At 45.9% G+C, this 24242-nt stretch overlaps 1 protein-coding gene across 21 annotated transcripts in view; it reads left to right on the forward strand.

Moving 5' to 3' along the window:
* Positions 1-24242, forward strand: part of FBH1 (F-box DNA helicase 1) — a 47685-nt gene that overhangs the window by 12423 nt on the left and 11020 nt on the right. For 7 of the 21 annotated variants that reach the window (XM_055353158.2, XM_055353162.2, XM_055353156.2 and 4 more), the window contains 18 exons: positions 1044-1199; positions 4062-4663; positions 6954-7084; positions 7188-7323; positions 8976-9166; positions 11867-11959; positions 12343-12434; positions 13569-13737; positions 14400-14622; positions 15648-15735; positions 15818-15904; positions 16572-16708; positions 19489-19588; positions 19679-19800; positions 21848-21923; positions 22538-22735; positions 22985-23035; positions 23601-23726. In XM_055353158.2, the coding sequence (XP_055209133.2) occupies positions 4127-4663; positions 6954-7084; positions 7188-7323; positions 8976-9166; positions 11867-11959; positions 12343-12434; positions 13569-13737; positions 14400-14622; positions 15648-15735; positions 15818-15904; positions 16572-16708; positions 19489-19588; positions 19679-19800; positions 21848-21923; positions 22538-22735; positions 22985-23035; positions 23601-23726 (2557 nt within the window). In that variant the 5' untranslated portion in view covers positions 1044-1199; positions 4062-4126. Of the gene's footprint in view, positions 1-1043; positions 1200-2248; positions 2342-4061; positions 4664-6953; positions 7085-7187; positions 7324-8975; positions 9167-11866; positions 11960-12342; positions 12435-13568; positions 13738-14399; positions 14623-15647; positions 15736-15817; positions 15905-16571; positions 16709-19488; positions 19589-19678; positions 19801-21847; positions 21924-22537; positions 22736-22984; positions 23036-23600; positions 23727-24242 lie in introns of those variants that run through there. The other 14 variants (XM_019034819.4, XM_063709854.1, XM_055353163.2 and 11 more) reach the window with 8 other exon arrangements.

The following is a 24242-nucleotide window of genomic DNA, read 5'->3' on the forward strand; positions in this document are numbered from 1 at the left end:
ACATGGACAAGAATTACCTGAAAGAAGATGAGTAATACAAAACCAAGTATTTCAGTACCGTTGAAACAAAATTCTAGGCGCAATTGTTGCTGTAGTGTTTTGCTAAGGGAAGATATGAAGTTTTCTCCTCTAAAGGTCCTGAAAAGGAATTGGCTTCTCTTCCATTTGGGGGCTGGGGGAGTCGCTCCTGTCCTTTCAAGTCAGTTCTCAATACCAAGGGGCTCGGGGGGCTGAGAGATGTGTGCCCTTTGGTCCTTCTTTCAAGGAAACTGCAGCCTGTTTTATTATCATGATGTTTTGCTTCTAGTTATGTGCTTTTCATGTTATGTGCTTTTTACTACAATTAAAAAAAATTTAACCATTTAACAAAAAAGAAAGTTATAAAAGTTTTTTGTTATTTAAAAAAATATATAGCCGATTCTTAAATACTTTTGATTATAATAGAAATATAAATGGCCTGGATAAAGTTAAGGAAAAGATGCCAAACCTCAGTATATCCACTAATGACAACTTCTTTTTTTGCTGTGTCGCCCAGATTGGAGTGCAGTGGTGCGATCTCGGCTCACTGCAACCTCCACCTCTTGGGTTCAAGCGATTGTCTTGCCTCGGTCTCCTAAGTAGCTGGGATTGCAGGCCTGCACCACCACGCCCAGCTAATTTTTGTATTTTTAGTAGACATACTAAAAATGTCTTGCCCCCTCCTCCACCTCCCAAAGTTCTGGGATTACAGACATGAGCCAGCGCGCCCAGCCACAACTTTTTCTTAAATGAGCATTTCATGACCAAGGCTTCTAGAAAGTATAAGTAGAAAAAAAAACTTAAGATCTTAAAATGTCACTTAGGATTCTTCAATTCTAAGGAAGAAAAATGCGAAGAAATTGAAAGGACAAAGTTGGGGGGCAAGGGGAGGGGGGAACGGTTGGCTGGGGTGTTGACAAAATCATGTCACTATGCAGAAACTTGAGTATAATGTGCTGGCTAGCTTGTAGAATCGGTGATAACTAATGAATATCCCCTTTCTTCTACCTGCTGGTATGAAACAGTGAGACGGTTTAAGCGGAAGCATCTTACTGCCATTGACTGCCAGCATTTGGCTCGGAGTCACTTGGCTGTGACCCAGCCCTTCGGTCAAAGATGGACAAACAGAGATCCGAACCATGGTCTCTATCCTAAACCGAGAACAAAAAGAGGGAGTAGGGGTATGTCTCCTCTAAAACTCTTGCATTTCAAAACCTGTAGTGTGTGGGTCCTTTGACTGTCTCCTAGTTTAAAACTATTTGTAAATGTTGCTGCTGTGACTTTGTAGTCTTCATGCAATAATAGCTTGACACTTTTTTTATTGTGAGTTTTCCATGAAGTTTTTTTTTTTTTTTTTGAGACGGAGTTTCAATCTTGTTGCCCTGGCTGGAGTGCAATGGCACAATCTCGTCTCACTGCAACCTCTGCCTTTTGGGTTCAAGTGATTCTCCTGCCTCCGTCTCCTGAGTAGCTGGGATTGCAGGTGCGTGCCACCAGCCCCAGCTAATTTTGTTTTTTTAGTAGAAACGGGGTTTCTCCATGTTGGTCAGGCTGGTCTCGAACTCCTGACTTCAGGTGATCCACCCGCCTCGGCCTCCCAAACTGCTGGGATTATAGGTGTGAGCCACCGCGCCCCGCCGAGTTTTCCATGAAAATTCTATCCTATTATCATAGTTCGTAAAAGCCGCGGACAAGTGTGATGGAATGAATCCTATTAGCTTGTGTAATTATAAAGTGATAGAAGACATGAGCCAGTGTCACTCTTATTCCAATCCAGAAACACTGAGATTAGTTGACTCTTCATTCGTCTTCTCTGTCCAATCTGTCACTAGGTCCATGTGTCATAATTTTTCCTCCAAAATATTCCTTCATCCTGAGCTCTTTGTCACCTAGGACCTGGACTACTACAGTAACCCTGCTCCTTGACTTCAGATTTTATCTCTGCTAAATCAACTGGAATGTCCCCACTATGTATCAAATGAATTCCCACTTTAGTTAATAAATCTAGATTGCCTTATTTCCCTTTGATACAACTAATTTCAGAATTCAACTCAAATATTATCTGGTTGTCTTTTTTTTTCTTTTGAGGCAGGGTCTTGCTCTGTCATCCAGGAGTGCAGTGGCACCATTTCAGCTCACTGCAGCTCTGCCTCCCAGCTCAGCCTCCCAAGTAGCTGGGACTTACAGGCGCGCGACACCATGCCCAGCTAATTTTTGTTTTTTTTTGTAGAGACAGGGTTTTGCTACATTGCCCAGGCTGGTCTCAAACTCCTGGGCTCAAGAGACCCACCTGCTTCCGCCTCTCAAACTGCCAGGATTACAGGTGCGAGCCACCTCTCCCAGCCTGGTTGTCTTTAACTATTGTATGTTTCCTGCTGTGGGAACTACTATAACCAACTGTATGAGGCAGTTTGAAACTTACTTATATCCTGTCTGATACTGAGTTTGTTCCATATATAGAAGTCTGTTTCTTCTCTATTTTGAGTTCTTTACTGACAAGGACTTGTGTGGTGGCCCTGACCAGGTGGTGACGTCTCAGTGACTGTGGGTGTGACTGGATTCAGCAGTTGGAAGATACCAGGATTTGGCTGGGAGCAGTAGCTCACACCTTATTTGTAATCCCAGCAGTTTGGGAGGTTGATGTGGGAGAATTGCTCGAGCCCAGAAGTGCCAGACCAGCCTGGGCAACATAATGAGACCCCATCTCTATTTAAAATAATAATAATATTTTTTAAAAAAGAAAATGCTAGGATTTAACCCTGATCATATGGATTTAACCTGCAGTAATAGTGAAGTCAAAACTCTGGGTTTCTATCAGATTGCCCAAGAAACAGTTAACCGTTATAATTTTTTTTAAAATTTTTACTAATATAGAAAAATATCTGTTTCAGTTTCATAAATTTTGTTAAAGGCTAAACCGAGTTTCAGTCCATTCTCTTCCAAAGTGAATATTTTGGATACAGCCATTTAGAAAGGAACTATGTATTATTGATAAAGTGTTTACTTCTTTGGCATTTAAAAATAATTTTTAGGAGTTTGAAAATGTTCCCTATGTTCCCGAAAAGTCTGTGAGGTTTTTCACTTTACATTTGTCTCAGAATCATTGGTGCTTAGTAAATGTTCACTGAACAAACATGTAGAAGAGATTAGGTACCACTCTAACACTATAAAGAGAATTCTGAGTCCTGACTTTTTATTTTAAAAATAAATTAATGTGTCACCTTCACAGGAAGAAATACAAATAAAAGCTGGGCGCAGGGGCTCACGCCTGTAATGCCAGCACTTTGGGGGAGGCTGAGGTGAGTGGATTACTTGAGGTCAGGAGTTCTAGGCCAGCCTGGCCAACATGGCGAAACCCCATCTAAAATACAAAAATTAGCTAGGCATGGTGGCATACGCCTGTAGTCCCAGCTACTTGGGAGGCCGAGGCAGGAGAATCACTTGAACCTGGGAGGTGGTGGTTGCAGTGAGCCAAGATCACGCCACTGCACTCCAGCCTGGGCGACAGAGCGGGATTCCATCTCAAAAATAAATAAATACATAAATAAAAAAGAAATAAAAATAAAAGTTTTAGCACTGTCAAATGAGAAGAGTGAGATTTTCAGAATCCTGATGACCCCAAGCATGTGAACTTCTGCTTAAGCACATGTAGACTTGCTGTTGTAGAGTGAGTGGGAGCAGGGCACTTTGTGAGTGGTGGTGTGGTTGTGAGCAGTCACCTCCTTTTTGTCTGTCCATTCAGATGTTCCCTGTGCAGCGTGTTTCTCTGTACTTGTATTTACTGCAGGGAGTATTGTTGGCCATCACACCATGTGAAGACTGGTCTCTGTCTCTTTGCAAATGTGTGTCTGGTAATATGATAGAGCCAAATATAAATATTGTTTGGATTAGTTATTTATATAATCAGTTGGCCCATAAATGTGTTTTTATCTCTTTCCTCTATTAACATAGATAATTGAAAATTAGTGTGTCTTATATGGATTAACAGCAGGTCAACAGTCATCGTTCATTTCTTGTCCATCCTGTTTGGGTTCTCTCTACAGGTCAGGGACGTCAAAGATGCATCCCTGAGTTCTTCCTAGCAGGCAAGCGGCCGTGCACCAATGACATGGCCAAAAGCAATTCTGTTGGCCAGGACAGCTGTCAGGACTCTGAGGGTAACATGATCTTTCCTGCAGAGAGCAGCTGTGCACTGCCTCAGGAAGGCAGTGGAGAAGCAGGGCTGGGCTCGTCAGGGTCTGCCCCGCCCTCCAGGAAGCGGTCTTGGTCCTCTGAGGAAGAGAGTAACCAAGCTACCGGGACCAGCCGGTGGGATGGAGTTTCTAAGAAAGCTCCACGGCACCATTTGTCTGTGCCATGCACAAGGCCTAGGGAGGCCAGGCAAGAAGCAGAGGACAGTACGTCCCGGCTCTCTGCGGAGTCTGGTGAAACCGACCAAGATGCTGGGGACATGGGTCCTGATCCCATTCCTGACTCATACTATGGGCTTCTTGGGACCTTGCCCTGCCAGGAAGCATTGAGCCACATTTGTAGCCTGCCTAGTGAGGTCCTGAGGCACGTGTTTGCCTTCCTCCCGGTGGAAGACCTCTATTGGAACCTGAGCTTGGTGTGCCACTTGTGGAGGGAGATCATCAGTGACCCGCTGGTGAGTGAGTGCTGGAGTCGGGAGATGTTTCCTCTAAAAGCATGTAACTTTGCTTAATGCATGCTCCTAATCAGAGGATCTTTTCAGAAATGGTTTCCATTTGCCTTCAGAAGACATTCAAACTCCTTAGAGGCATTTAAGGCCTTCCGTGTCTGCCCCACCCTATGACTCTAACCTCTTTGTTCACTTCCACTCAACACAGCTTCCCTGAGTTCTGTCTACAGCTCATCTGCTGTGCCCTGACCACAGACTGCACATTCCTTCCCCTCCCTGGGTTGCTCTCATCCTCCCACCTTCCCCACCTGGAGGGTTCCTCATATCTCCCTTGACTTCTTTTTTTTTTTTGAGACAGAGTTTCCCACTGTTGCCCAGGCTGGAGTGCAGTGGCACGATCCTGACTCACTGCAACCTCTGCCTCCCAGGTTCAAGTGATTCTCCTGCCTCAGCCTCCCCAGTAGCTGGGATTACAGGCGTGCGCCACCACACCCAGCTAATTTTTGTATTTTCAGTAGACATGGGGTTTTACCATGTTGGCCAGGATGGTCTCTGAAACTCCTAACTTCAAGTGATCTGCCTGCCATCGGCCTCCCAAGTGCTGGGGTTACAGGCGTGAGCCGCCATGTCTGGCCCGTTTTTTGTTTGTTTGTTTGTTTGTTTGAGTGTAAGCATTTATAGCAATAAACCCCTCTCTTAAAACAGCCCAACAGCATTCATTGCATTTCATAAGTTTTGGTATGTTATGTTTTCATTTTCATTTGTCTCAAGATATTTTCTAATTTTCTTTGTGATTTCTTCTTTGACCCATTGGTTGTTTTAAGAATGTGTTTTTTGTTGTTGTTGGTTTTTGTTTTTGTTTTTTTTTGATACAGAGTCTCGCTCTGTCACCCAGGCTGGAGTGCAGTGGCTCGACTTTGGCTCACTGCAACCTCCACCTCCCAAGTTCAAGTGATTCTTGTGCCTTAGCCTCCCAAGTAGCTGGGATTACAGACATGTGCCACCATGCCTGGCTAATTTTTGTATTTTTAGGAGAGAGAGTGTTTCACCATGTAATCCAGGATGGTCTCAAAGTCCTGGCCTCAAGTGGTCCACCTGTCTCAGCTGCCCAAAGTGCAGGGATTACAGGCATAAACCACTGTGCCTGGGCAAGGATATGTTGTTTAATATCCATATATTTGTGGATTTTTCAGTTTTCCTTCTGCTATTGATTTCTGGTTACATTCCATTGTGATTTAAAAAAGATACTTCATATAATAACTTAAGTGGTTTTTAAGTTTGTTGAAACTTGTTTTGTGGCCTAACAGGTGATCTATCCTGGAGAATGTTTCATGTGCCCTTGAGAGGAATGTATATTTTGCTGTTGTTGGGTGGAGTATTCTGTATATGTTCGTTCAGCCCACTTAGTCCATAGTTCAGATCCTCTGTTTTCCTTATTTATCTTCTGTCTGGTTGTTCCATCCATCATTGAAATAGCGGTGTTGAAATCTCATTCTATTATTGTGTTGCTGTTGGTTTCTACCTTCAGTTCTGTCAGGGGTTGTTTCCTATATTTAGGAGCTCTAATGTTTGGTGCATATGTATTTATGGTTATTATATCTTCTTGGTGAATTGACCTTTTTATCATTATGTCCTTCATCTCTTATAACAGTATTTAACAGACAAAATTGACTTAAAGTCTGTTTTGTCTGATATTAGTATAGCCACAGCTCTCATATTATTTTGTTGCCATTGAAACCCTGAGTTATGTGTACTAATGTTTCAGACAGGGAAACTGAAGCTATAGTTTTTCCCAGATTCTTTAACTATAACAAGTTAGTGTTAGAACCAAGACCAAGACCCAGTTCTCCTAGTTTCCAACAAAAATTTGTGTAACATTTCTGCCTGATTTTCCTGGCTTTTGAATTGTGAGCTGTGATTGCTTTTCACTGGTAAAAGGTTATCTATGTGTTTGTGGCTTAATCTGCTTTTTTTCTTTCTTTTTTTTTTTTGAGATGGAGTCTCACTCTGTCACCCAGGCTAGCATGCACTGCAGTGGCTTGATCTCGGCTCACTGCAACCTCCGCCTCCCAGGTTCAAGTGATTCTCCTGCCTCAGCTTCCTGAGTAGCTGGGACTACAGGCGTGTGCCATCATGCCTCGCTAATTTTTGTATTTTTTTTCAGTAGAGACGGGGCTTCGCCATGTTGGCCATGCTAGTCTCGAACTCCTGACCATAGGTGATCTGCCTGCCTCATTAATCTGCTTTCTAATGGCCCTTTGCCTCATGTTATTTTGTTTGTTTTTTAACTACATAGTTCATTCCTTGGAAGAAGCTGTACCATCGATACCTGATGAATGAAGAGCAAGCTGTCAGCAAAGTGGACGGCATCCTGTCTAACTGTGGCATAGAAAAGGAGTCAGACCTGTGTGTGCTGAACCTCATACGGTGAGCTTTGCCTGTGCTGTAAAGAAGGCGTCTTTGACGTCTTCCTTGTACATCAGTGCTTATGGTCACCCTACTCATGGCCTCTCCCGTGAATGTCTTACAGATACACAGCCACCACTAAGTGCTCCCCGAGTGTGGATCCCGAGAGGGTGCTGTGGAGTCTGAGGGACCACCCCCTCCTCCCCGAGGCTGAGGCGTGTGTGAGGCAACACCTCCCCGACCTCTACGCTGCTGCCGGGGTAGGTCTGGAGGCTTCGGGAGAAGGCGGCATGTTATTTCACTGGAGGAAAGTGTACTGGTGATTTAGTTCAATTGAGGATGACTTTATATTTATTTTTAATGTCTGTATTTAATCTCTGAATGCTTTGAAGCATTCATGTTGTCATTGTCCCCAGTGGAGAAATAAAAGGCCATATAATTATAGAGTCTTAGATGTAGAGGAAATTTTAAAAAATCATTTAGTCTGATTTCCCATTTGATTGAGGAATCCTCTCTGAAATATTTCTGAAAAGTGGTCATCTAGCCTCTGAACACTTTTAATAATAGGATTTCTTTACAAGACAGCCCACCCCATTATCAACAAGTTGGCTTATTTGAAAGGAACAGAAAAATTAGGGGTCTTGCTGCAGTCACACAATGAGGTAATGAGAAGCTGGAAATAACCCTCAGTCTCCTTGAATCTCAGCCCTGTTGCTCCTTTTCCAGTTCAGGGATTCCCAGATTTTATCTTCGAAGCTACGTGCAACCTCTGCGTGTGTTTTACTGGCCACAGAGGGCTGGGAACCCAGGCAACTGCATTTCTCTTTCTCTTGAAGAAGATGATTGCTGATGGTGGTGGAGTGGGTCTTCTTTCACAGGATGGTTGAAGTGAGAGGGGATGGGATGTTCCTTTCTTGGAATGCATTCTTTAACACAGAGACGTGTAGTAACTTAAGAATGGTAAAGGCTGGGCATGGTGGCTCATGCCTGTTATCCCAGCACTTTGTGAGGCCAAGGTGGGTGGATCACCTGAGGTCAGGAGTTCGAGACCAGCCTGGCCAACATGGTGAAACCCTGTCTCTACCAAAAATACAAAAATTAGCCGAGCATGGTGGCATGTGCCTGTAGTACTAGCTACTCTGGAGGCTGAGACAAGCAAATTGCTTGAACCTGGCAAGCAGAGGTTGCGGTGAGCTGAGATCGCGCCACTGCACTCCAGCCTGTGTGACAGAGTCAGACTTTGTCGCAAAAAAAAAAAAAAAAAAAAAAGATGAAGATCTGTGTCCACTATTGACTGTTTCTGTGTAAGCAAACATTTACAGAGACATTGCTAAGAGGAGCATGCTGTCTTCACAAAATAAACTTTCCATAATTTCATATTTATTTAACTTACCATGAACAGTTATTACTAATAATAAATAGCAAGTTAACACCGTCATGCTGAAGAACTGCCAGATTTTATTTTCCCCACAGCCTGCGTGCGGCCCTCTCCTGTGTCTGCGTCTCTCATGCCTCTTGGGTGGGTGCCCCCTGCTGGCTGTTTTGCTCTGGCCCTGCCAAGCACATATGGACCTGAGAGCCCCCATGGCCTGGAGAGTAGGGTGGGGAGATGACAGGGAGCTCATATTTTTAGACTGTCTCTCTATCCAAGGTTCTATGTTAGATACTTCATCCATGTTATTTAATTAAAGAAAACTAAGATCTCAAATCCAAAAGTGATGAGAAGGAGTCCAGGGCGAACAGAAGGGCTCCCCTGTTTCCAAAATACCACTTGGAAAGTTTGGATTCAGTCCAGACAGTCTGTAGCCAGCAGCTGGACCCCTGGCTTGGCTTTCCTGACTCCTTCCTGCTGTGATTCGTATTAACCATGGCCTGTGGGCTGTCCCTCCCTCCCTGTGCACCTGGCTTGCAGGGTGTCAACATCTGGGCCCTGGTGGCGGCTGTGGTGCTCCTCTCCAGCAGTGTGAATGACATCCAGCGACTGCTCTTCTGCCTCCGGAGACCCAGCTCCACGGTGACCATGCCAGATGTCACCGAGACCCTGTACTGCATAGCCGTGCTTCTCTACGCCATGAGGGAGAAGGGGATTAACATCAGCAATAGGTAATGCCCCGGGAGGAGGGGAGGGGATGCTGTGATAATGGGAGAGTCCCAGACACGGCAGCAGGTCCAGCCCTGCCACTTAGCAGTGTTAGCGCCTGGCAGGCTGTGGGACCCACCTGCTCCACCTCAGTGTCATCTTCTGCAGGAGCCAGGGGCTGAGAGTTTGTTGTGGAAAGGCTGGTAAGAGCGCCTTATGAACATGCAGTTCTGAGCGGCTGCGAGATACCACCAAGGCTGATTTTACCATCATGGGTCCTGCAGCCTTAGGGGAAGCCCCTCGCCAAGAGAAGCCTTTCTTATTCACCCGTGGCCTTGCTTCCCTAGGAAAATGTTAGGCTCTGCTTCCTCCATATCCCACTTGTGGGATGGAAAAGACTCATGCACCTTATCCTCCATGCGGGAGAGGCTATCGCCTGTCGGCTGCTGATTCATAGGGGCCCTGATGGTTTCCTCAGCAGGGTGGGGAGTGCCTGGGGGGTTGTGCATTTGACAAACACTGAACACCTGTGTGTGTCCGATAGTTGTCCACGAGCCGGTCCACTGTGACCGGCTTAGAGGAGTTAGAGGAGATTCTTGATCTAGTGAGGGAAGACAGGTCGTATGTAAGTAAATGTGTGAAATGGCATTTTAGTGAGTAATGAGCATTGCAGAGAAAATAGAACAGAGAGCTGTGGGGTGAATGCTGCTTTAGAGGGGTGGAAAAAGCTTCTCTGAGCAGGTAGTGTCTGAGTGAAACCTGAGTGCAGAGGAGGAGCTGCCGTTTCACAACTGTGGGGAGAGCAGTTCAGAGAAGGTATAGATGCCTTAAGGGCCTGAAGATGGGAATGAATTTGGGACATGTGAGGAAGAGAAGAAGTGCAGTGTGGCAAGGGTGGGAGGGAACACAAGATTGTGAAGGATGGACAGGGGCAGTTGAGGGATCTTACAGGCCCCGATTAGAAGGTAGAATAAGGCCAGGCTTGGTGGCTCACACCTGTAATCCAGCAGTTTGGGAGGCAAGGCGGGCAGTTCGCTTGAGTCCAGGAGCTGGAGACCAGCCTGGCCAACAAGGCCAACAAGGGGAAACCCCATCTCTATTAAAAATACAAAAATTAGCCGGAAATTTCTGGTGGTGCGTGTCTCTAATCCCAGCTACTCCGGAGGCTGAGGCATGAAAATTACTTGAACCCAGGAGGCAGAGGCTGCAGTGAGCCGAGATCATGCCACTGTACTCCAGCCTGGGCGACAGAGTGAGGCTCTGTCTAAAAAAAAAAAAAAAAAAATGTAGAATAAAACTCAGGGTTTGCTGGGCAGCTGGGAAGGGCCTTGTCCCTGAGCTGGAGTGATGGGGACAGGTAGATCAACTGTGCAGCCATCCTGGAGAAGCAGAAACCGTGGGGGCTGGGGGCCGGGGGAGGGGCGTCCCTTCTCCAGGGAGACTGGCCCCTGGAAGTTGCAAGCCCCTAGAGGAAGGTGGCTGGTGGCACCAGGGGAGTGAGTGGTGGCCAGGCATCAGTGGCAAGGTACCAGGAGGGGACAGGATTCCCCAGAAATGTCCAAGAGTTTGCTGATGGCTGCCTTCTTGCCGCATCCCCACAAGGTGGAGAGAACACTGGCGTCTCCTCTTAGGAGGACCCCAATCCTTGTGTATCAGGGCCCTGCCCTTGTACTCTCACCTAACATTAACTACTTCCTTATTCCACACACCACATTGGGGTAGCGCTTCAACACAGGAATTTCAAGGGATACACTTCAGTCCATGGCAGTATGTATGTTGATTTTTGTTGCGTTTCTTTGTTTCTTCCTGTTTTTTCTGGGAGATAATATAATCACATCTGAAATGTTGGATTATTAAAGGTATTTGTTGCATTGGAGAGGTCGAGGCTTGGAGATGGGCTCTTCTCGCTCTGGGGATGGGGAGCAGTGCACTCGATTGTTGGGGGAGCGAGTCCAAGCTCACCCCCTGGTCTCCCCCACAGTCGAGGGGAGACTTGGAGAGGCTTTGGAACGGCGTGTGCCAGCTGAGTCTGACGAGTCTGACGATGTCCTGTGCCTCTGCTGATTGAACTTTGTCATCTTTGGTCCCTCTTGGTGACTTGGAGCCTACTGTTTTCAGGTCCTTAGTAGTCAGATCTTGTTATCCATAGTGTAGTCCCTTTTCTTGGGACCTTAAAAGATAGAATGTGTCCATGCGTCTAAAGTAATGTCATGTCATAAGAGGTAGACAGTGGAGCCACCGAGGCTCAGAAAGAGGCTGGTGTTTTATCCGCAGGTGTAGTAAGTATCATTCAAACAAGAGTCTCAGTGCTAGGAGCAGTGTTTCCCTTTGCCTTCCACTGGTCCTTACAGTTTTTCAGGTTGTTTGTCTCTTCAAGTCACAGCTGGCGCCCCTCATTCCCTGAAGAGCCCGTCCTGGTCTCTTCCTCTTCTTGGAGAAGAGCCCGTCCTGGTCTCTTCCTCTTCTTGGAGAAGAGCCCGTCCTGGTCTCTTCCTCTTCTTGGAGATATACATAGAAACTACACCTTTCCCAGGACTGTGTTATCTGAGAATGCTTTGCCAGCCATAGATATATTTAAATCCTTTTCTTTCTTTTTTCCATTAAATGGTGGTAGGTATTTTCTTTTTAGAAATGGGAAGGAGTTTAAATCCATCTGAGGAAAAATAAGATTCAGATTGTGACTTGAATTTGAGACTTTCTAAATCTACTTTTTTTTCTGGTAGGATTCACTACAACATTTTCTATTGCCTATATCTTCAGGAGAATTCCTGCACTCAGGCCACAAAAGTTAAAGAGGAGCCATCTGTCTGGCCAGGGTATGTGTATATGTGTGTCAGCGTGTGTTTTGTCTTCTGTCGACTCTTCCTCATACTTAAGGAGGGAGATGTTTTGTCTTCTGTCGACTCTTCCTCATACTTAAGGAGGGAGATGTTTTGCTTCACTTTAGCAACGTCATTGAGGTTAATAATGTACATTGTGTAAAATTCACCCATCCTAAGAGTGTAATTCAGTGAAATTGCCTGAGCTGTGCATCAGCATCATAATCTAGCTTTAGAACATTTTTATTCTCGTAAGGGGAGGCCTTTTTTTTTGGTCAGCTTTTGTTTATCCAGTTTGTATGTTTGGTTTTTGGACTGTCTATCCCCTGGACTGTTCACGTCTTTCTGTTTTTCTTATTTCTCTTTTGTAATGATTATAGCAAGAAAACCATCCAACTTACACATGAACAACAGCTGATTCTGAATCACAAGATGGAACCTCTCCAGGTGGTGAAAATTATGGCCTTTGCCGGTAAGGGAGCCCACATCAGGTTCACGAGGTGGTGGTTTTCTGCCTTTTCTCCCTACATCCCCTTCCCGCTACCCGCCAGGGCATCTTTGCTCTGATCTGTCATCCAACTAATAATTCAATAACAGATCAAATAATCAATCTCAAAAGCAATTGGCCAAGGAATACTTACTTCCCCGGACCACTCCATGAACATCCACAGAATTCCTGTTGAGATGGGTAGTTCACAGCATTTAGTTGGTGGTGCAGATGCCCCCGGGATTGAGCCCAGCATTGTGATGTTTGCTCAGGCACTGATTGCTTCTGGAGAGGGAGGGCATGTTAATCCCCAGCCCAGGGTTTCAGGAGCTCCCCAGTTTTATAGGGTGATGTCTAGAGGGCCTGCCTTAGATTGGCTTTTAACTTGCGTTCATAAATATATTATCTACAAGTGTCCTGCCTCAGTCAGCCACGCCGATCCACTCACAGCCTCCTGAAGTACTTGGTTATTCTTTCATCACAGCCTTTGCTCGTGCTATTTGCTATTTTTTTTTCTGCCTGTAATCCCTTCCTGCTCCTTTTGTGGCTAAATACCCTGCTAACAACAACAACAACGTATTGAATGCCTGCAGTGTGCCTGGCATGGTGCTGATCCTGATAGCATTCTGTAAGGTTGGTTAGTTATTCTTGTTTTATAGAGGAAGAAACTGAAGCACAGAGAGCCTTGCCCAGGGTTGAATAAGTGGATACGTGGTGGAGGTGGAATTCAAAGCTGGACCTGTCTCTCTCCAGAGACATGCCTTCCCCCTCCCTAACCCTCCCCTCCTGTCCTGAGGGGTCCTTTTTGCCCTTGGGAACCCTACCTCTAAGGGATACCCACTTATTTCTGAGAAGCAAACTGAAGCTCATGAGGTCAAGGGGTCCGCCTGTCCTTTGCCCCTCGGCTGGAGCCTGCCCCAGCTGAGATCCCAGCCCACCTTCACCCGGCTTTGCATCTGCTGCTCTTTTTGTGGCACTACTTTTACCAGCACTGAAAAACTTGTTACTGTCCTGCTCTCAAGACAGAGGTGTGATAAGCCTGGACAAGGCCTGATTGGGGATCCCTGGGCATGTCTTGTCTGGTCAGAGGGTCACCTCCTTTCCTCCTGGCTTCCCCAGGCACTGGGAAGACCTCAACGCTGGTCAAGTACGCAGAGAAGTGGTCTCAGAGCAGGTTTCTGTATGTGACGTTCAACAAGAGCATCGCAAAGCAGGCCGAACGCGTCTTCCCCAGCAACGTCATCTGCAAAACCTTCCATTCCATGGCCTATGGGCACATAGGGCGGAAGTGAGTACTGCTGTCACTAGTGGCACTGTTGCTGCTGGCACGGTCGCTTCTTACTGCTTTCCCGTGACGATCACATGTGAGCTTACACCACAGTGACCCCGAGGAGTGTAGTGCTGTTATCTCCACTTACAGGCAGGAAACAAATACATAGGTTTAGCCATTTGTACTTTTATCCTGTAGCAACATATTGTTTACATATAATGCCGTCTTGCCAAGAGGGGTGTTCTCATGGAAGTGAGGCACAGAAAGTCAAAATGACTTGCTTAAAGTTCAGAGTCTCACAAATCCTGATCAGTTGTAGGCTTTTCTTGGAAGGGAGTGAGGAAGACTCAGCCGAGGCACACTTGACCCAGGTCTCCTGGATGTAGAGGCATCAGGGAACTCCAAGTGTCCCTCCGGGGACCTTCTGGAGCCCAGCTTCATGGTGGAATAGCAGTGTCTGCTGAAAGCTGGTTCCTGTTCTGGGTTGGTACATGTGAGTCCTGAAAGCCATTTCCAGTCAGACATGGACCATGCAGAACTTTTTCGCTTTAAAACATTTGGTCTCGCCTGTGTGTGGCACTTGAAGCTACCTCCTGGTGACATTAGAGAGAATGGAGGGGACGTTCAATAGCACCAAGCCAGGAGAGCCACGTGCTGTTCATTTGGGATGGGTATTGCAGGTACCAGTCAAAGAAGAAGTTGAATCTCTTCAAGTTAACACCCTTCATGGTCAACTCCGTCCTTGCTGAAGGGAAGGGTGGATTCATAAGAGCCAAGCTTGTGTGTAAGACTCTAGAAAACTTCTTTGCCTCGGCTGACGAAGAGCTGACCATTGATCACGTGCCTATTTGGTGTAAGAACAGCCAAGGACAGAGAGTCATGGTTGAGCAGAGTGAAAAACTGGTGAGTGTCTAAGTGTCTGAAGTGTTAGGGATCTGAGGATGGGGGAACAGGGGAAGTGTTAGGGATCTGAGGATGGGGAAACGGGAAGTGTTAGGGGTCTGAGGATGGGGAAACAGGACGTGTTAGGGATCTGAGGATGGGGAAACGGGAAATGTTAGGGATCTGAGGATGGGGAAATGGGAAGTGTTAGGGATCTGAGGATGGGGAAATGGGAAGTGTTAGGGATCTGAGGATGGGGGAAACGGGAAGTGTTAGGGATCTGAGGATGGGGGATCGGGGAAATGTCAGGGATTTGAGGATGGGGGAACAGGGGAAGTGTTAGGGATCTGAGGATGGGCAAACAGGGAGTGTGGGACAGCATTATTTCTTCTTTCATTTCTTCAGACCTGGTCATAGGAGGTTGAAGGTGGGAGGGTGAGGCTGTAGGCCCATGGTGATGGCTGTGAATTGTTGGGTATTTTCTCCTGTGAAGGACACTGGTGACCATCTCACTTAAGCCTCGGAATAGTCCTCCCATTTAACAGAGAAGGCAGACATGGAACGACCCGCCTCAGTTTATAAGAGCTTGTCACTGGGGCTCCTGGACCTCAAAACTGATCTTAACTGAAGGCTGGAATCTCTCCTGATTTTCTTGGGTTATTGGTTCTATGGAATAGATTTTGCTAGTGGAAAAGTCTGTTTCTTTTTTTCATCAAGTCTTTTCAATCATGTGCCATTGTTTTTGTGAATTAAGAATCAGTCATAAATCTAGAAGAACAATTTGGCCTTTTCTGGTTCACCTAACTGTTATGATCTCTGTCCTGTCACGGGCATGGCACGGCCCGGCTGCTTCCTGTCTCAGCACTGGAGACCCTCTGGCGTGGAGAGGCTGTTGAGGAGACCCAGGAGGTTAGGGTGGTGTCTGCGGTCCCCCTTCTGTGAGGATGCCCTGGCTCCACTGCTGTATGGGAGTTGAAAGTGTGACCGCAGGGTGCTGCCTTTGCCAGGGTCTCAAACTCTGGGTTACCATATGCTTTACTTCCTAGAATGGTGTCCTTGAAGCAAGCCGCCTCTGGGATAACATGCGGAAGCTGGGGGAGTGCACGGAAGAGGCGTACCAGATGACTCATGACGGTAGGCGGCTGCCGGATGGCGGGGACTGGCAAATGGGACTGCCTTCCTGGCGTTACAACTCCTGTGTCTCTCCTTATTTTAGGCTACTTGAAACTCTGGCAGCTGAGCAAGCCTTTGCTGGCCTCTTTTGACGCCATCTTTGTGGATGAGGCCCAGGACTGCACACCAGGTGATACACTGTTCAGGACACCAGTAGTGTCAAATACGTAGAAACAGCGCCATGATTATGTAAGAGGACACCTGTGTGAACTAAGTTGATTATTATTATTTGTGATAAAGAAGAGGATCTTCATACTTACCTTAGGATTTCAAGCTGCCCCTTCCCCTCACCCAAGCAGATTTCTCTGTCACCATAGGTTTTGCTTAGGTTGTTCTTAACATGTTGACCAAGTTGTAGATCAGCAGACGGTAGGGACCTAGACTCATGCTCAGTGGGAAGAGATCGTCCATTGACAGGGAAAAGCTTGTGTTGTCTACTTCTCAAGTGGCTGGGAGAGAACAGACAGTGTTATCCGTCTGACTTTGTAGGTCAATTTTGAGTGCTATAATATTAGAGAAGACACTTTGCCTCATTTTAGATTTGCCTGTGTTGTTTTCTTATATTCCAACAATTCATCCAAGGGGAAACATAATCTGCATTCCTAGCACCAGAAACTGTTTCTTTTGTCCATTATAAAATGGCTGCTTTTGATGGAGTGTGCCTGTCCTACAGGAAAAGGCGACCGTGAGGTCCAGTGTGCCCTGGCTTAGCTTCATGGAAGTGTTTTTGTCCTTTTCTTTTTGCTGCCTGGGGTGGAGGCCTCAAGGTTTCTCACTTTTCCTCTCGTTGGTTACAGCTATCATGAACATAGTTCTGTCTCAGCCATGTGGGAAAATCTTTGTAGGGGACCCACACCAGCAGATCTATACCTTCCGGGGTGCGGTCAACGCCCTGTTCACAGTGCCCCACACCCACGTCTTCTATCTCACGCAGGTAAGTGCGCACTCTGCATGGGAGGCATTGCATCTCTCTCCCAGTGTCTTACGTGCCGGGCCCTGTGAAAGGTGGTATGCCAGGCTCACCAGATCTAGCAAATCCTTGCTTCTAAGCAGTGGTTCTCAAAGTGTGGTTCTCAGGGGTCTGCCAAGTCACACTGTTTTCATAAGAGGTGTGTGCACAGCGGTCGTCTGAGGAAGAGCTGCCGCGGCTGAACTGTGAACCAATGGCTGCTGCCGCCTTGGACATTTGTGCTTAGAACAGTTGTTAGACCAGCGCTGGTTGTTCAGACTTGTGTATTTGGCACTTTTTCAAAGACAAGTGAAACAAGCTGCGACTTCAGGGAAAATAACTGACAGTGTTTGTTGTCAAAAGTAACATCTTTGCTTTCAAGTGAAATTAAAATTTTGGCAAACTCTCCCATAATGAACGTGACAACTCACAGTGTCCTTGATTATGCGAAAAGTTTATTATGCGCTCCTTCCTTTCCAATCACATGTCTGTGTGAGGCTGAATTTTCTTCATGTGTGTCAGCCAAGACAGTATATCTCAGCAGGCAATGCAGATGTGAACACAGGAAGCCAGCAGTCTTCTGTTATGCCAGGCATTGAAGAGATTTGCAAAAATGGAACATGGTGCCACTCTTCTTGCTGAATTTTTTTTTGTTCTGGGAAATATGTTTCAAAAAATATGTTCTTTATGTCATCATATAAGAGGCTTTTGGCTGGGCATGGTGGCTCATGCCTGTAATCCCAGCATTTTGGGAGGCCAAGAAGGACAGATCACTTGAGGTCAGGAGTTCAAGACCAGCCTGGCCAACATGGTAAAACCCTGTCTCTATTAAAAATACAAAAATTAGCCAGGTGTGGTGGCTCCCGCCTGTAGTGTCAGCTACTCAGGAGGCTGAGGCAGGAGAATCACTTGAACCCAGGAGGCAGAGGTTGCAGTGAGCCAAGATGGCACCATTGTACTCCAGCCTGGGTGACAGAATGAGACTCTGTCTTAAAAAAAAATAGTTTTTAATAGTTATTTTTAAATGAATTAAAATTTATAATATGGTAAATATAGATAGATAGAGCTCATGTAAATAAAAGCTCTTTGGAGGCTTTTTAAGTGTGATTTTTAAGTGTGAAGCATCCTGAGACCAGAAGTTCGAGAACCACTGCTTTTAAGAAACTTATTTCTGATTAGAAGAGATGTCTCACTTGGATGAAAGTATCAACTGTGCTCTGTTTTGTGATATTATTGAAAGTTCCGTAGATGCCTCTGTGACTCTTCCCTTGAGCTCCTGCCGCTGTGGTGATTTAGGGTAGCATCACTGCGGAGGTGTTTTGTTCTTTTAATAGACAGTATTTTTTTTAGAACAGTTTCAGATTTACAGAAAAATCGAGAGGAGAGTTCCCATATATCCTGTACTCAGTTTCCCATTACTAACATCTTATCGTCTTATATTAATGTGGAACACTTGTCATGATAATGAACCAACATTGATACATTATTATAGACTGAAGTCCATGGTTCATTTGCATTTCCTTAGTTTTGAAATAATGTATTTTGTGACTTCAGGATCCCATCCAGGATCCCACATTACATGTAGCCATGTGTCATGAGGCTCTTCTTGGCTGTGACAGTTGCTCAGACTTTCCCTATTTCTGATGTGACCTTCACATTTTCCAGAAGTTCCAGTCAGGCATTTGTAGGCTGCCCCTGTGCTGGGATTTGTCTAATGTCTTTTCTCATGGTTAGGCTAGAGTCCTGGGTTCTGGGAGGAAGACCACAGAGGTGAAGCGCCATTTTCATCACATGCTGTTGAGGTGCATGCTGTCACCATGGCTCATGACTTGATGTTGACCTTGACCACCTGGCTGATGTAGTGTTTGTCAGGTTTCTTCACTGTAGAGTTCCACTTTTTTTCATCCTTTCCTTACTGGATGCTTTGGAGGGAAGTCCCTATATGCAGTCCACACTCAAGGAGTAAGTGTTGGAGAATCTTCCCAAATTATTTGGAATTCTTCTGCAAAGGAGATTTGTTTTTTCTCTCCCATCTATTTAAATATTCAATCATTTATCTATCTTAATATGAACTTATGGATATTTATGTTATAATTTCGGTTATGGTTCACTCAGAGTAGTTTTATAGCAACAAAGTAGTGTTTGTTTAAAGTCTAGTTTTCGTTTGACTGTTACTGCTATTCACCAAAGCACATGAAGTTGTGTGTGCATGGAAAAAGGCTGTACACACCCCGAGTGTAGGGAAGAATGATATCTTGCCAGCTGGAGGGGCGAAGGAAGCAGGGTCTTGGGCTGAGTTTTGAAGGTTAGGAAGTGACTTTGGTGGATGAAAGTCAGACAGAAAACCGCGTGGGCTGAGGCAGGGCAGCACGGACAATGTGCAGGTGCTAGTGCTTCTGCCATGGCTGGTTGGTGCGGGGCAGTAGTTTTAAAGGTAGTGTGGAGAGGGATCTCAAAGGCAAGGGGAGAAGCCCTCCCTACCCGATCTTCATCTTTTGTATGATTTAGACTTCACTAGATTTGATTTGGGGAAAAGGGTAGATTTGCTTAAAAGAAAAATTTACTATTGGTGTTGAGAATAATGGAAAGTAAAGACTGCCGAGTTGTGAAGGACCTTGAAAGTGAGCCTGTGAAGTTCGCTTTCCATGCGGGGGGTCAGGAACAACTTGTAGGGTCTGGCCTGGCCAGGCTGTGGCGGCAGTGATGGAAATGCACGGACACACCACAGGGCGGGCTGCTGACTCCCTCTGTCTTGTTGTTTTCAGAGTTTTCGGTTTGGTGTGGAAATAGCTTATGTGGGAGCTACTATCTTGGATGTTTGCAAGAGAGTCAGGAAAAAGACTTTGGTTGGAGGAAACCATCAGAGTAAGGCTTTTAGTTACTCTTCTCTTTTGTGTTACAAAAGTTTTCCTCTTTATTTCAATTTGCCATAGAGTTTGTGCTCTCTCCCTAAAGGTGGCATTAGAGGTGACGCAAAGGGGCAAGTGGCCTTGTTGTCCCGGACCAACGCCAACGTGTTTGATGAGGCCGTACGGGTGACGGAAGGGGAATTCCCTTCAAGGATACATTTGATTGGGGTAAGAGTACATTTCTGTTGACCACTTCATGCACAGAAACGTTGTAGACGAACATACCCAATGGAAATGTTCACCTTCCTTGGGATTATCATGCAAGAAAGCATTTGGGTTTTTGACGCTTTCCACCAGGCTGCACCATGACTGGTCTCTATCCCAGGCCATTCTGATTATGCCAGCGAAACATTCCTGGAAAGGCAGACACAAGAAGGGCTGGGGACCTTAGTTTCCACTCTTTTAACAATGAATGCCCTTCTTCCCTTGGCAATGCCAGTGAGGCCGCGGGTTACTGGAAGCTTTTCTAGTCATGTGTTGTCATTAGTGTGAGAACAGCTGAGCTGACAACACGCGGAGTACACACCTAGGCTCTAGTTCTGACTGGTCACTAACCGTGTGTGGCTTGGGGCAAGTCACAACTTCTGTATGCCTCATTCTCTCCATCTCAGATAAAATAATGCCTTGCCTTACCTGTTTCACAGGGAGTTAGAAGGATTCAGTGGCATGTTTACAGCATTTTTAACCCTGAAGCACAGTTATATGACAAAAAGATATTCACTCATTCATTTATGGAAAGATTTTCAAGAGCCTACTATGCATTAGGCGCTCGTGAATATAGTAGTGAATCATAATCAAAAGGTGTTTTAAGTTTTTTGTTTATAAAGACTATATAACAATGGTATAGAAATTTTGGAACCTAAAAAAAGAACACATAATCCCAGTATTTCATATAATCTCATTTTTGCTATTTTTGTCTTTGTCCTTATAGATGTGTATTTTTGCATAATTGCAATTGTAGGGTACACAGAAATGGATGCTGTTTTTCACTCAACACATAGGCATATTTTCTTTCATTAGTACTTTAATGACCTTATAATATTTGGTCTGGTAGATATAACATAATTTAGCCATGGTCATTGTTGTAAGAGTAGTATTTTTGGAATATCATACACACTGGCATGATATAAAGTAAGTGGTTCTCTACACCTCTCTTAAATCCACTTACTACCTGTACCATGTGTCATTACACGTGATCACACACCTGGTTGTGGGTTATAATGTCAACTGTGTTATTTTGCCCGCTGTTTTATGTGAGTGTTTTACGTGTCCCTCCCTAAAAGATGACAAGCTCTTGGAGTGTGGGGCCCTGGTTGTGTCTGTCTTCTATGTGGGGCCTGGTGCTGTGTGAGTGCCGGAGCCCAGCCAGTGCTCAGCAGATGCTTTTGGAAGATCTGAGCTAAACAGGGCACAGTCAGGCTGTCTCCTCCAGGAGCTGACCTGTTAAAATGTAGAATAATCTGGACCTAGAGACGTTCTGTAATTTCTTTTTTTTTGAGACAGAGTCTTGCTTTGTCACCCAGGCTGGAGTGCAATGGTGTGATCTCGGTTTGCTGTAACCTCTGCCTCCCAGTTTGAGAGATTCTCGTGCCTCGGCCTCCTGACTAGCTGGGACCATAGGCGCCTGCCACCACACCTGGCTAATTTTTGTATTTTTGGTAGAGACGGGGTTTCACCATGTTGGCCAGGCTGGTCTTGAACTCCTGGCCTCAAGTGATCCACCTGCCTCAGCCTCCCAAAGTGCTGGGATTACAGGCATGAGCCACTGCGCCCGGCCTGTAGTTCTTTTCTCACAAGAAACAGTGGTAAATGTGCATACCCAGCACTTTGTATTCAGGTGCCATTTGTGTTCTTTGGAATCGTCTTATGTTCTTGGAAGATGCTTAAATTGCCTTTTTATTGATGGGAAAGCAGTATGCAGCTGTAGGTCTTGCCCTTTTTAAAAGCGTAGGAAGAGTTTGAGGTAGCAGCCGTAACTTAGAATGTGGTCCCTGTGAGTGTTCAGGCCACGTGGCAGCCTCGCGCTTTCTGCTTCATGAAGTTTCCTGCTTGCCGCCTGTGCTTTGGGTGTCACTCAAGATCCATTTCCAAGAAACCATCTCATTTCAAAACCCCATCCCTGCATTTGCTTTATTTTGTTTTGTTAAAGCAACAACAAACAAAACAAAACAAAAAACAACAAAAAAACAAAAATCCCACCAAAAAACTTTTTCAGGGGATTAAATCATTTGGATTGGACAGAATCATTGATATTTGGATCCTTCTTCAGCCAGAGGAAGAACGGAGGAAACGTGAGTACCCGCCTGGCCTTGGTGCATTGGAAGGACGCACCCAAGTGACAGGGACGAGAACAAAGCAGGCCCGGTCTGAGTCAGGGACCCGTTTCCCTCCAGAGAAGGGCGAGCTAGTGTTGCTGTCTTCCCATGACGAGGGGGGTGCCTCGGGCCTCCTGTTTTCATAGGTACTGACAGATTTTTCCAGATCCTCCTTACAGGAGCCTCAGTCTCTTTCCAACACTGGTCCCATAGCCTGTCTTCCCCTGCATCTTTCTGTCTGCCTGGGCCACTTTATACGTTGATACTTCCACGTGGGCCCCAAGTGATAGCGTCGAGCATTTCTATAGCGCTTTTCTTTTCCTGTTGACTGCGCTATTTCAAATCCCTGTGAAGTAGGTGAGGATCCTGAGCCGAGGGCTTTGCTCCTCAGTCGGAGACGGAGAGGCTACCGCACTGCACTGACTTGCCCAGGGACACACAGCGAGTTAGTGATGCAGTCAGGCCTGGAACCCGGGTCTCCCCACTTTAAGACCATCCGCTCTTGCGCGGCTGCTTAGGAACGTGCAGCACCTGCCACCATCCGTTAGTGGAGCTTGTGTCACCTTAATTTGTGTGTATATTCTTCTTAGAAAACCTCGTCATTAAAGACAAATTTATCAGAAGATGGGTGCACAAAGAAGGCTTTAGTGGCTTCAAGAGGTATGTGACCGCTGCCGAGGACAAGGAGCTTGAAGCCAAGATCGCAGTTGTTGAAAAGTATAACATCAGGATTCCAGAGCTGGTGCAAAGGATAGAAAAATGCCATATAGAAGATTTGGACTTTGCAGGTAAGGGAAGCAGTTGGTTTTTACCTTCCCCCTAAGAGGAGGAACAGATGGTCTTCTGCTGTTCTTTTTTTTTTTTTTTTTTTGAGACAGAGTATTGCTCTGTTGCCCAGGCTGGAGTGCAGTGGCGTGATCTTGGCTCACTGCAATGCCCACCTCCTGGGTTCAAGCAATTATCCTGCCTCAGCCTCATGAGTAGCTGGGACTACAGGCCCCACCACCATGCCCGGCTAGTTTGTGTATTTTTTGTAGAGATGGAGTCTCACCATGTTGGCCAGGCTGGTCTCGAACTCCCGACCTCAGGTAATCTGCCCACCTCAACCTCCCAAAGTGCTAGAATTACAGGCGTGAGCCACTGCGCCCAGCCTCTTCTGCTGTTTCTTCCCTGTGTGAAATATCTTTGAGCAAGGATGGCTTTATTGCTTAAGGGAAAGGGGAGCAGAGTCCTGGTTCTTCCTCAGGGGCTCTTTATTCTGTTCTACTTTCAAGCCCATACAATGGGATTTTCTAGTCCCAGCTCTGCCACGTGTAATGTCAGGCAAGCCGTGCAGCCCTCTTCTGGGCTCTGTCCCTTCGTGTGTTAGATCCAGACGGTGGGTGGAGCCACTCTGTCCTCTGGGATGTGATTCCGAGAGGCATTAACTCTCCTGCAACTAATTTTCGACTTTTCCCCTCGTCTTTTTCTTTTTTCTGTTCCTGACAGTTGTCTGTTTCCGACAGCTGTTGCCTCTTTCCCCCTTTTCCTACAAAACTGCACTGAGGCAAGAAATGTTCGAGTTCAGAGTCAAGTGGGAAACATGTATGTTTTTGTCATCTTGTTTCTTTCCCTTTGAAGCACCATCTAATGTGTGCTGTGTTTTTATCCTAGAGTACATTCTGGGCACTGTGCACAAAGCCAAAGGCCTGGAGTTTGACACTGTGCATGTTTTGGATGATTTTGTGAAAGTGCCTTGTGCCCGGCATAACCTGCCCCAGCTTCCGCACTTCAGAGTTGGTAAGAGGCCGCCGGGTAGTGTCAGGTGCTGCTGTAGTGAGTGGTGACTGGAATGCTTCCTTTGCATGGCCTTGTTGTTTGTTGGATGGTGTGGCCTCCTGGTAGGGCACTTCTGGAAAAACTAAACCACAAAACACCTCCTAGTCCTAAACTTTTGATTCTTATACTGTGGTTTTTTTAAAAAACAAAACTTCCTCAAGGTGCACCCCTCTGGGGGGCTGCGTGTGGGATGATGATGTTTGTGGCGGCCCTGTGAGCCCTGCACTGCCCTCTGCTCCAGGTTTTTCGCCATCAGACTTTGAGTCTCCAGCCTCATGAAAGCTTTAAAATATAGTTTACTTGCTTGCCATGGCATTTTTTTCCTTTCATTAATTCCTCTTCATTTTATTAAAGAGAGAAGAAAATCACAAAAGAAATAGTAAGCATTCTTTATCATTTGTCTGTTTTTTTTTGGGACAGACAGGGGTCTCACTGTGTTGCTCAGGCTGGTCTCAAAGTCCTAGGCTCAAGCAATCC

Source organism: Gorilla gorilla, chromosome 8 (assembly GCF_029281585.2).
Source record: "Gorilla gorilla gorilla isolate KB3781 chromosome 8, NHGRI_mGorGor1-v2.1_pri, whole genome shotgun sequence".
Taxonomy (NCBI): Eukaryota; Metazoa; Chordata; class Mammalia; order Primates; family Hominidae; genus Gorilla; species Gorilla gorilla.